At 32.3% G+C, this 14,002-nt stretch overlaps 1 protein-coding gene across 1 annotated transcript; it reads left to right on the forward strand.

The window, feature by feature from the left end:
* Positions 1 to 4,826: 4,826 nt before the first annotated feature.
* Positions 4,827 to 13,331, forward strand: CLUP02_17078 (uncharacterized protein; the record flags this gene model as incomplete). The annotated part of the gene is made up of 5 exons (XM_049295993.1): positions 4,827 to 4,838; positions 12,333 to 12,423; positions 12,469 to 12,524; positions 12,591 to 12,949; positions 13,052 to 13,331. 5 exons carry the CDS (start codon positions 4,827 to 4,829, stop codon positions 13,329 to 13,331), a joined length of 798 nt encoding a protein of 265 aa, XP_049153140.1.
* Between the last annotated feature and the right edge of the window lie 671 nt (positions 13,332 to 14,002).

The raw sequence follows: 14,002 nt of genomic DNA on the forward strand, positions 1-14,002 counted from the left end.
AGGGTACTAAGAGGCTATAAAAAATAAGATTTTTAAAATATCTAACCTTATTATATATAAGTAATAAATAAGTATTTTTAGTAGGTTTTTAAAATCTACGATTTTATAAAAAGGAGGACTTAACTCCGTTAACTATATTTAATAGCTTATATAGTTCTTAATAGCTTATATAGCTCTTTTACGAGCCGCCCGGCGTCTATTTTTAACTATTCCTACAGAATATTACCCTAGAGGAGGTAAGTTAGGGAAAGAAGCTATTTAAAAATTATAAAAAGTACGAGGCTTAAGAAGTTAGAAATATATAGGATAGCGGAAATCGGTAACTAATAAAAATCCTAAAACTAATTACTATATTTTTTTATAATAATATAAACGTTTATTACTATTATTATTAAAAAGAACTACTAAAACCTACCTTTTTATACTAAATAAAAAGGAGGATCTTAATAAATATAATAACTAGCGATCTAAAAGAATAGTAATAATTACTAAAAATAATAAAAACGAGAGTAGTAATAAAATAATAAAAAAAAGCGAAAATTTCCTAAACCTTAATAAATTCGTTAAGTAGTAAAAGCACGGATTTATTATAACTAGCGTATAAATTAAATATATCCTTATTAAAATTAAATACGCTAGTAACTACTAATATAAGTATAAACTAGAGTATAACCCTTAGTAAGTTAAAATAAAATAAAAAAGAACGAAACCCGATCCTAAATAAAATCCTAATCCCTTATAAATAAGTAAATATTAACCCGGACTATTAGGGGACGTAAATATATAGAATTTTAATTAGCCTAACGGTAAGTAAATTAACGTAATATTAATTTATTTAACTAAAGTTTATAAAAAAAAGGGGCTATAGGGGTAACCCCTATTTTATAAAATTATAAATAACCTTAGTTACTAGCTAAACGAATAGTTCGTAATCGTAAGCTTAAGAATTATAAAAGTAATTAATAAATTCCTTTATAAGTAAGGGGTATTACTAGCGCAATTCTAATTATAAAAGCTATATAAAATACTAATAATAATAATTATAAAACAGGAATTCGTATTATAAAACTAAGTATAAGTTAATAAAGCGTATAATCGCTTTAATAAATTTAAAAAAAAAGTAAACGACCTAGATTTCCTCCTTATAATTACTAATAAAAATCTATTATTATAAAAAGATATACCGGGGCAAAATATAATACTAGAAGTATAATAATTAACAATTCTGCCTATTTTAATTTATAACTCGTTACTGTTACTAATATAAAATTCGGCACCGATCGGCTAATAAAAAAAAAAACCTAAAGTTATTAATAATACGTAACGACGCAAAAATCGCATATAAATACTAAAAGTTTAGTAATAAATATAAAGCAATTCATAGACCTTAAAAAGATCTTCTTAAAAAAGAAATTATATTTTAGGGGGAAGTATAAGGTCTTATAAAAAACCCTAACGATATTTCACGATTATTATAAAAAAGTCAGAATTAGGGAATATTAGTACTATTCGGTAATTAATATCGTACTCATAAATAAAGCCTCTAATTATTACTACGAAGTAGTACGTCATCTCGATCGAAACGACTTTCTTAATATAATTAACGTAATCTAAAGCCGCTTTAAAACCTATAATAAAAACCTAGAGCTCCTATTTAAACTACGAGTAATTTTTTTTATATTTATAGCTAGGATAATAAAAAGTAAATCGTAAATAAAAATCCTTAAAAAGCTTATTAATTAAATCGATAAATTAATAAAAACCTAGCTAAATAAGGGGATAAATAAATAAAAAGTTAGATATCTCTATATTATAGTCTAACGTATACTAAAAGTAAAAATAACCCTATACTAAGCACCTGAAAACTATAAAACGCTCTATTTAAAGCTAAGATTTAGTTTTAATATTAAGGTAAAAATACTATACTAAACCTATTTCTAAGTATATAATAGCCCTTACTAATAATATTAAGTCGATTGAACGTATAATAAAAAAAGAAAAGAGGCTAAATATAGTAATTACTAATAAAAAGGCCCAGATTCGTTAAATAAATAGAGATTTAACTTACGGGCAGGGTAATAAAAAAAGTAATACTATATTTATAAAAAGAATAAATATTAATTAAGTAACTACTCTAAAAAAGAGCATACTAAATCGTACGAATAGTATAAAAAGTCGAGGGTAATAAATAGTAAAACTAGCCCTTATTAATTTAATTAATTCCTTATTATATATAAAAATAGATCCGGGGGTATTATAATAGATTCGGGATGCGGCCGGCGATAAGACGCCGATAACTTAGCAACCAGTACACGGATCTTATTATAAAAGAACTTTTTAAAAAGCAGAGCCCTTACGAAAGACTTTATAAGCTTTAGTCTTATAATATACCTATACTTATATTATAGCCTCGCTAGTTAAGTACTTATAGCCTAATCTCTTATAATTCTAAAGCTTTTACTTTTACGGAGTAATTAGTATAGGTAATAATAGATTATAAAAACGAACGGAATATTAACGAAACGACGCCTAGCCGTTAATAAAGAGCTATTAGTACCGACGAGCTATAGCTATCCGGAGTTAACTACTCGACCTTATTCTATCCGGGAGAACGAGCCTACTATAGGGCGAGTCCTACTTAAATATTAGCGTTTACGGAAGAGCTAGATAAAGAAGATAATCGGGGTAAATTACTCTTACGGGCTAGTTACTTTATTAATACCCCGAAGACCCTATCCGTTATAAATAGGGCGTTTATTAACGACTAATTATTAAATATACGAGGTTAAGGCGCGCATAAAGGCGCGGGTAATACTAAAATAGCTAGTTTAATAAACCCCATAGGCCTAATAATAACCTACTTCTATAAAATAATAAAAATAATAGTTAAAGATCGAAACTAAGAACGGCGTCGATATAAAAAGCTCGTCCAATAGCTTACTAAGCGGCTAGCGACGCGTTTAAGTTAACGAGAATATAAAAAGCCTCCTTTTTATAACTATAAACCGATCAGAGAAGAGTTTACGAGTACCTAGGTAGTAAACTAGATTATTATTATAGAAGTAGGTAATAAGCTTCGCGTAAAAAGTACTATAAAATAGTATATTAAATAGGCCCTATTTAAGATATCCCTATTATTATAAATATAATAGCGTAATTATAAAAAGAGCCTCTAGGATCCCCTCTCCTAGGGCGACTTCTTAGCGTTTATTCGCTAATAATACGTAGACCCCGAGACTTAAGAACGGGAATATTATAAAGAGCTAAGGACGAAGAGGCTAAAAAAGGGCTAGACCCCTACCTAGTTCCTCGCCGAGTAGTTAGCGATTTATTATAACCTAGGTATAGAAGATATAGAGAATTTAAAAATAGAGGTATATTAGTTCTTTTTTAGACTACTATCTTAGCTATAGGACGATCTAATTCGTTATAGGGTCTTAATTAAGAGAGTACGTAATATAGCTTACGAGGCTAATAAACTATAGTTATTAAATCGGTAGAAGGGCGGCGACTAGTTATAAAAGGACGGTAAGAAGAGGCTATATTTATTATTAAAATAACCGCGTTAAATATCCCCCTTTTATAAAAAAAAGAGTAGGGAGAGCTCTAAAGGGCTAGGCTCTAGGGACTCGCTAGAAGTAATATTATAAAAGCCGTATAATAAGAGTACTCGCGCCGAGCTATCGTAAAAGCGTCGTAATAATAATATTAAGTACTTTACGTATAATAAAATAGGCTATATATTTAGTAAGTATTAAAAGAATAAGTCGGGAAGTAGGGGTAACGATAAGCCGACGTACCCCCGATCGAAGCTAACGTTAGTAACTATCTAACGGGTTACTACCGAGCCGAGAGTTATAGAGGTCGACTTATTAAAAAACGAGTAAGCGTAAGTAATATACCTAATACGCTTATACTAAGTATTAAGAGGGTACCGATAGGAATAATTATAAAGAGTAGGGCGATAGTTTTACGAGGTATTACTAAAAGACTAATAGAAATTAATATAAATATATACTCCGAGATAGATATTATTAGTACTAGGCTCGTAACCTATTTAAAGTTAACCCCGGCTATTACTATAGCTCCCTCGTTAAGGGACTTCTAGGGTAAAGCCGTAGGCTAGGGGAAAGCTTACTAATTAACGCTCTTCTTTATTAACTATTATAAGTAGCTAAGGAAGATTCGGTAACTATTCGCTATAGTCGATAGGGATAAAGGAATAGTAGACCTCTTATTATCGCGACTATTAATAAGCTAAGAGGGTATTCGTATTAATATAGTAACGAATATATAGTTGTACGAGCCTATTTTAGTTACCGAACTAGAGGCGATAGCTCGCGATATCGTTAAGAATTACGAAAGGGCGTATATATTATATATCGTTATTATAAGAAGTATTGCGGGAGTAATAGAGACTAAACTACGAGGGGGTCTACTATTAGAACTTTAATTAGAGGTAGAGACGTTTAACGAGTAATTAGCGAAGGGACCGTAGTTATATAGCGGGGCAGAACACTCTATCGACCTAGTTCCGGGTACTAAACTACCGTATAGTCCTATTTATCTATTAAGTAAAAAATAACTCGATAAGCTTCGCGCGTATATTATTAAAAACTTAGTAAACGGTTATATTATATTTTTAGTTAGTAAGGCTGGGGTACCGATCCTTTTCGTACTAAAAAAAGATAGTACGCTACGCCTCTGCGTAAATTACCGCGGGCTAAATAGGGTAATTATAAAGAATCGATACCTACTACTACTTATCGGCGAGCTCTTAAATAGGCTTTGCGGAGCGAAATAGATCTTAAAAATAAATATTAGGGATGCCTACTACCGTATCCGAATTAAAAAAGAAGACCGATAGAAAATAGCGTTCCGGAGCCAATACGGTTATTTTAAGTATATTATTATACTTTTCGGGCTAACGAACGTACCCGCGACGTTCTAGGCGTATATTTACTAAGCGCTCGCCGACTTACTAAATACTTACTATATAATATATATAAACGATTTAATAATCTATTTAATAATAAAGGAGTAGTATATAGAGGATATTAAAAAAGTCCTCTGACGTCTACGTTTATATAGGCTTTTTACTAAACTATTAAAGTGCTCGTTCTATTAAAAAAGGGTCGAGTTCTTAGGTTATGTTATTATACTAAAAGGAATCGAGATTAACTCGTCGCGAGTGCGAACGATCGCCGATTAGAAGGTATTAGAGTCTATTAGGGATATCTAAGTATTCCTAGGGTTCTATAACTTCTATTAAAAGTTTATTATTAAATACTCGGGCATCGTTATACTGATAATAGTATTATTAAAAATAGAAAAGGGGTAAATAAGGGACTTTTAGTAGACTAAAGAAGTAGACGAGGCGTTTAATTAGTTAAAGGTCGTTTTTATTTTGGTAACCGTACTTACGTACTAAAACCCATAACGTATTATACGGGTAAAAACCGACGCTTTAGTTAAAGCTATTGCGGTAATCTTATCGTAGTAGGCTAATAGAGAATAGCGACCCGTCGCTTATTAGTCGCAAAAGCTTATAGATATAGAGTAGTAATAGGCCACGGGCTAATAAGAACTACTCGCTATAGTAAAAGGGCTAGAGTACTAAGCTTACTACCTCTAGGGCCTTTTATAAAAATTTATAATCCTAACGGACTACTAGGTACTTAAGGGAATAATCGGCGCACTAGCGCGGGACCTTTAAGAAAAGCTCGCAAAGTAAGTATATAAACTATTAGTATTTAATTTTAACTTAGAACACCGGCTAAGGAAAACGAACTTAGCGGACGGTCTATTTAAAAAGCTAGACTATATAGAGGGGGAAGTACTTTATAAGGACGTCCTCTTTACGCTAGCTTAAAAGCTACGTCTTATTAGCGAACTATTACCCGACGTCTAACAAAGGATAATTAGCTTAAAAAGATAAAATAATACTACTAAAGTATATGTTTAAGTAGTTAAGGCCTCCTTTTATAATCTTAGCTAGATATCGGCTAGCTCTAGGGACGGGGAATCCTCTTCCCTATATTAGTAGCGTGTTATAGGGCATACTAATAAAATAGTAATAGTTACTACCGTAACGACTCGAGATAAGAAAGTAAAAAAGTTATTAGCGAACGCTCGTTAACGGTCCGGTAAGGATAAAGAGGAGTCGGATAGAGCTAGGGTTATTATACCGGAATAGTATATCCTATGCCCCGTTATAAAAGAGCTTATAAAGGGCGAAACGGCATTCGCTTCCTATCTCTTACTAAAGACTAAGGAGCTCGTTAAAGGACTATAGGCTAAAGACGAGTTCTATATATTATAATTAATAAGAGTTCGCGCTACGGCTAGCGAGTTAAGAGTATATTCGCTTAATAAATAGGGTATACTATTTTTTAAAAAAAGACTCGTTATTCCTTAAGTAGAGTCTCTTTAGATAGAGATCCTTTACTAATACTACGATAATTATAAAGTAAGTTATATAAGAGCTACGAAAACTCTCGAGCTAATTTAGAGGAAGTTCTATTAAAAAGATATCTAACGAGATATCTAGGAATACGTTAAGAACTATAAGCATTATTTAAGAATTATAACCCTAAGATATAAGCCGTACGGGTAGCTATAATTACTACTACTACCCTTATACCTATTCTAAGAAATATCCATAGACTTTATCACGGGGCTATCGCCGAGCGCTCGTAATAACGGCGCAAAGTATAATAGTATCGTAGTTATTATCTATTATATAATAAAGTTCGCGAAGTTCCTACTTACTATTAAAACACTTAACGTAGCATAAATAGTAAGCATCCTATACTAAGAGGTCGAATATAAGTTTAGTATGCCTAAAGGTATTATTACGGATAGAGATAAGCTCTTTATAAGCGTATTTTAAAAAGAGTTCGCTAAGGAACGGGTAATACGTCGCCGACTATTTATTACGTACTATTTATAAATAGATAGCTAAACGGAGCGAACTTATTAAATATTAAAAAAGTATTTAAGGATCTACGCCGAGGGCTTACTAAATAGATAAGTAGCGTAGCTAGAAGAGGCCGAGTTTATATATAATAATAGTTAACACTTCTTCTTATTAATTTAATAAATAACATACTTAGCGACATAAGCGCCGGTAACATAAATAAGCTCGTTAATATTATAATATAAACTAGCTAAGTAGCGTATATAAAGAGCACCGCTACGGAAACCGCGGAAGCCCTTCTTAAGATTATACTCTATATTAAGTATATCCTAAATACGCGAAATAGTAGATATTTTAGCAAATACTTAGCGATAGTATAGTAAGAGAGTTATAATTAGGAAACGATACGGAATTAGAATATTATAAAAAGAAAAGTATAGTTATATAAGAAAGAATTCGTAGAACGGTTACTAAATAAAAAGAAAGAAGAAAAAGTAAACACGCGACTAATAATAGACGAAAAATCTTTTATTATAATCGATAGCTTAGTAATAATAATAACCGCGAGGTTAGGTAGGCTCTTATATATTACGACGGTTAGAATACTTTACTACGAATATATACTACTAACTTAGTAACTAGTTAGCGCGCTATTACTAAATAATAATAATAAAGTATCCGTTAGATAAGGAGATAGGAGCAATGCCTTGTTTTTAAGTAAGAAAGGATATTATTAACGCCTTACGGAATCTATTACGAATAACGACGTTAATAGCTTTATTATTAGTATTAAAGGAAGATATTACGTAATAACTTTGGGGACTAAAGTTATGTAAGGGGGGAGTAATTATAATAGATTCGGGATGCGGCTAGTAATAGGACGCCGATAACTTAGCAACCGGTATACGGATCTTATTATAAAAGAACTTTTTAAAAAGCAGAGCCCTTACGAAGGACTCTATAAGCTTTAGTCTTATAATATACCTATACCTATATTATAGCCTCGCTAGTTAAGTACTTATAGCCTAATCTCTTATAGGTATAAAACTTAGTAATAATAACTAAAGTAATAGCCTAAAGTATATACCCCCTATAAAAGATTTAGAAAATAAAAAAGATCTTACCCCCTATACTAACGAATTAGATTATAACGAAATTAATAATATTAATTACTCTTTTTTCGCCCTATTAGCCTCTAGAGGATATATAAAGCTAAACGAATAGAGGGTAGTAAAAGCTCTTAATAAGTAGGCTTTTATTTATAAATAGTAAAAAAAAGTCCTTTAAATAACGAATATAGAGGCGGCTAAAAGGGCAAATCTAATAGGGCTAAAGCCTATTCTCTTAATAATTAAAAAAAAAACGCTATCTTTTTTAATATTTAAAAAAAAAGAATATAATACTAAGTAAATTTAGGGATAGCTAGAGGGGTCCTTTTTATATTACTTAGATCCCTTAAATACTAAGCTTATATAAGCATTTTACGTAAGTAAAAAGTACGGCTTAGATAATTTCTATAAGATTATCCTAAATACTAAGGTATTATAATAGTTAATTAAAAAAAAAGGGTAATTCTAAGTACTATAAAAAATCGCGCTAATAATACTTAATATATTAACGGTAAGTATTATAAGGATTAGTTTTAGCCTAAATAAAAAAATCGTCGCCCTAAGTATAATAAAAATAAAGACGTACTTCGGAATAATAACTTTTTATATTTTACTTATTAATACCCTATTTCTCTTATATCTAAAAGACATAGATCGACTAGGTATTATATTTAATAATATAAGGAATAGAATTTCTAATAATAAGTACTTCGAAATAGTCGAACGATAATAGGGGTATATGTTTATAAAGCTTATTAATAATACGAAGTTAATTAATTACTTAATAAAAAGTAAGCTTAGAAAACTATACTAAAGATTTGGGTACTTGTTAGTTACGAGGCTATATAACTTTTTAAAGTAATTAAATAATAATAATATCGAAATAGGGGCGCTAGAGTAGTTAACGAAAGTATATTATTAATATTAAATAAATATACAGAGCCTATATAAATTTAAATTTAAATTACGTAATAAGCTTAACTTTAACTAAGAAATCGTTGTTAATATCTTTTATATAAATAGTTAGCTAGTACTATATATAATCGACGTAGCTATATCCTTTTAGGTAGGGTAATTCCTCTAGGATTTATAAATAAAAATAGTATAGGTAGCCCTATAAGAAAGCTAGATTGATATATACTAAGGACCGCTAAATAGTATTAAAACCGACGCTAATACTAGCTTTAAGTTAGTAAAATTTAAAAATAATACGACGGCCTATAGTATATAGCTAAAAGTCGTACTTATTAAAGCGTACTATAGTATTAAAAAAGTAAAAAGGGTATATTAATAATTAAAAAGGGCGTTTAGAATTATTAAAAAAGAAAATCCGGATTTTATTAATAACGAATACCTCTAAATAGTACTTAAATATTATAATAATATTATAGGGCCTAATAGACTTATACTAACGCTATTAGTATTTAGAGTATATTTAAGAACGACCTTAGCCTCGCTACTATCGCTAGGTATAAGCTAACGAGCCTAAGTAATTAAAAAAGTAATACGGGCACTGCGCAAGGTAAGTATAAAAAAATAAATTAATAAAATAATTACTACGTATAATAGGCCTAATATAGGGGATAATTTAAATATACCGCTAAATTCGGATATATAAGTATAGCGCGAAATTATTTAATAATAAGCTAAGCTATATAAGTTAATTTCCGTTAACGAGCGCTCTTATATAATTATAAAAGATTATAACTAGCTACTTAAAGTATTAATTATAGTAATTAAACTATACTATATAGATCCTAACGAGGTAATTTCTAACTTATAAAAAAAAAAAGAGCTAGGGGAAACTATATAACCCGTAGTAAAGGCATAGAAAATTATCTTTAATAAAATCGTTATAATAGTATTAATAGATAACGAAAAAAAGGAAATTATTAAAAGGGCACTAATACTACTAGTAAAACGTCGTAAAAAACTATAATAGTAAGCCCTAACGTAGCAATTTATTACTAATAACGAAATAATTAATACCTTTTATATAGCAAAAAAAAAAGCTAATTTCGAGCTAGCGGTTAAACTACGTAAAAAAGGCATAATTATAACTATTAAAAAGCCGTATAAAGGATTAGATCTTATTAAAGTAAATACTCTTTATAATCGAGGGGTCTATTAATTTATCCTATATAACCCAGAAAAATATATAAACCTTTATATATTTAAATTACGAATAGTTTATAAAATTAAAAAAAAAAGAATACCCTAGCTATATAAAAAATTTAAATACGTAATTTAGGGGTACGGCGACGTTAAAAAGGCGACGCTACTTATATAATCGCTTATTATATAACGCTATAGCTAACGATTAATAATAATACTAATAGCATCGCTACGGAAAAAGGGATACGAAATTTAAAGCTATAATATTACCTAAGCCTATACCTAATCGGCTATAGGGCTTATAAAAAAATCCTAGCCTATTTATTAAAAAAAATAGTTAGTAAGTACCTAGAAAGCACGATTATTAAAATACTTAAGCTACTATATAAGCTTATAAAATCGGGTACTTATTAATAAGCTACTTACTACGATTTTTATATTAATTAATTATTAATAATTACCTCTATGTACGACCCGTGCTTACTAATTATAAAGTATAAAGGTAACTAATTTAAGATCGTTAGAATATAAACTAATAATATATTAAGCCTATTTAATATTAATTTTATAAAAAAAGAGGATAAGGAGCTTTAAAAAACGGGCTTTATAATAAAACTAAAAGAGGTCTTTATAATAAACACCCCCTTAGTATTTAATAATAGGATTTTTATAATTAAAAAGGAAACCGTCGTTTTTTAATAAAAGGGGTAGGGCGAGAAAATTAACCTCGTTAATCTAAATATAACTAACGTTAAGAAGCGGTATAAAGCTAAGCTCGTATAAGGAATATATATTATAAATATTTATTAACCTGAGGTAACTTTTAATTATATTAAAGTAGTATAAGTTATAAATTTAATTAAACGAGACGTTAAAGTACTTAATAAGTAGCTTAAGTAATAATAAATAAATCTTAATCAAGGTCTCGTTTATTACCTAATTAACCTTATAATTAATAAGCTTTACGTCTTCGTTAATAAGTTATTTATAAATAATAACGACCTTATTTCGTAATTAAAATATATTATTATCCTAGCTAATAAGAGTATAAGCGAGAGCGAATTTACTATATATAATAATATAATTTACCACTTATTAATTAAAAATAAGTAAATAACGAGAAGTATAATAGCGTTAGAGGTCTATAGTATAATTAACGGCGTTAACTTCTTCTACGTAATTTTAATAACGCTAAAAAAAATTACTAATTAAATTAGCCTTCTACCTATTCTAATAGTTATTTATACCGATTCCTACTTGCTATATAAATACCTTATTAAGTTAAAAATAATAAAAGAAAAAAGGCTTATAATTAATATTATAGCCCTTAGGTAATTATATAAAAGGCGCAAGATACTTAAGATCTATTAAATTAATAATAAAAATAACTTTATAAACGCTTTTATAAAAATAGTACTAAATAAGGGATTAGAATAATTTATAAGTAATAAAAAAGTTACTATACGAATAGAGGGATAAGTTATATAAAAAAAGTAAAAAAAAGGAGGAAAAAGAGACGACTTAATAAACGGGCCCGAGGTCGAATTATACCTCTAACTATAGTAGTTAAATTAATAAAAAAAAAGTTAGTATTAAATTAAAAATCTAATTTAACTACGGCATATAGCCGACTACGTAAAGGCTAATTAGGGGCCCTATTTACGATTATTATAACTAGCCTAACTTATAATTAGAACCTCCTTTTTATACTTACGTAGATATTTATATAGTTTAATTAATCTCTTCGTTAACTACGGTTCGAACTAACTACCCTATAATAAGGATACTAATAGTTATTATATATTATTACTGTTAAGACACTTAGATGAACTATTATATTTTTACGTAGTCGATGTATTATATATACCGTGGCCTCCTCGACCAAATACTGTGACGAAATTAGCTAAATAGATTTGGGGTAGCTGAAAGTTAAGATCACGGCTCCAAATTCACTGTTGGTAGGCAATAAACACCTTCAACATCCTAACCCTTACAATCCGCTATAATGATTCAAAGTCTAAGGCCAAATTTAGAACATCAAACAACTCGGGATATTAGTACCGAGATTTTTTGACCTTGTGCTATTGCCTAGACAGAGTTCGGGCGTAATATAAGAAAGCCTGCTTCGTTCGTCCAGTCACATTATTCCTCTCGGAATTCCAGACCGCTCTTCTGCCTGCTTGTTCCAGAACATCGAATGGGTAGACAGGATCTTATCGACTGCATACGCCAACAACGCCTCCTGCTTCATCATCGAATCCGGAATGACTACTCCTGCTTGTCTGGGGTACTTACACGTCACCGTGTGACACCTCGGGATTCAAGTATCGGGCCATATGTCCTCGGTACCCGCGTTTATTTGGTGGAACTTTGTCAACAAGGTGTGTATCGAGTGGAATTAGCCGGTACAATGTCGTTCGATATCCGCTACACTCAAGAGATGAAAGGACAAAGGCTTTTCAGCGATATCACCCACCATCACGGCAACCTGGTCACTCACTACCAATGGTGTTCTAGAACGGCCCAAACAGCCTCTTGCCAACAGCATTTGTACCGGAGTGAAAAGACCATGTAAGAAGTTCAGCAATGACTGTGGAGGTTCGTATCCAGGGTTAGATCCCGCCGACCTTCGAGTGGCCCAACCAGAAGCATCACAAGTCTGGAGGCCTCTACGAATCGGGGCATACGATATGCGGAAACCAGTGGCTGCTGCAGAAAGTCTCGTGAATTGCAGACCAGTCAGCAGCGTCGAGACGCAGCAGGCGCATGTGTATCTCAGAAGCGTTGGCTGGATCCGCGTCATTGAGTCAACATCCCAGCACCGGAATAATTACCCTTGAATAGCTAATCGCACTCTAAAATACGCATTTCTTCGTTGATGTCCGTATCCGTCACATCTCATTCCCAGATCAATCCATCCTTTGGGCGAGGTATTCGACGAAGAGCTTCTTCTTTCGGGCCGACTCGATAGTAACCAAAAAGCCACGTCTCTCGGAAACTTTTCTTGCGAGCGAAAGGAGATATCCCAGACTTCCTTCTTGGCTTTTTTGTTTCGTGGTCTGTTCGCACAACACGCCCAGCGGCGCCAAATCTGCTTGCCGCGGGGAGCAATTTCAATCAGCCTCGGAGGTGCCGTATTAGTGGCCTTCCAGAAAGAGATTGGACCTTTGGGCTTCATTGTGCGATGAACTGTTTTCCGTATCCGTAGTTGTTTTTTGCGCCCGACGCCCAGGGACCCTCAAGCAAGGGTCACCATGTCTTCATACATGAGCCTGCACGGCAAGTCCAGCCAAGGCGCAGCACCATAAATGTTAGTCACGCTAGGCATCCAACGTCGCAACGGCAGCTAAGGACATTTGTTGCAACTAAGGATATGAAGGAACATGTGGAAAGTGGAAAAAAAGATGTGTCAACGGGTAACAAGACAAGACACGCGTCGCGGATGACTTGTGACTGTTCATACCTCTTGGGTTTTGCGTACGATCTGTGTTGCGCGTCAGAGTGTTTCTGCCAGGGCAGAGGATCACCAGTAGCGTGACGCGGAACGGACGAGCGTAAAATATTCGCAGGTCTTGGTGTTTAGTAATGCCTCAACTCCTGGAAGCCTTCTGCGGGACCCGGGATCCTCCTCGGTTGATCACGTATTCTGGTAAGGCAGAGGATCGACCGGGTTGCACGGGGGCTGGAGACAGCAACGGCAACGGGCCAACGGCGAAACCGCGAGATCCTCGGAGGCGGAGTCAGTGTGACAGCGTGCCAAGCGGGAAGGGGTGTGGTGGTGTTGTCGGCGGCCTAGGACTGCGCAAGCTGCAATGTCACAATGTGGACGGCTGCGCAACAGCGAAGAGAAAACGAGAAA

The sequence above is a fragment of the Colletotrichum lupini genome, chromosome 9 (genome assembly GCF_023278565.1).
Source record: "Colletotrichum lupini chromosome 9, complete sequence".
Taxonomy (NCBI): Eukaryota; Fungi; Ascomycota; class Sordariomycetes; order Glomerellales; family Glomerellaceae; genus Colletotrichum; species Colletotrichum lupini.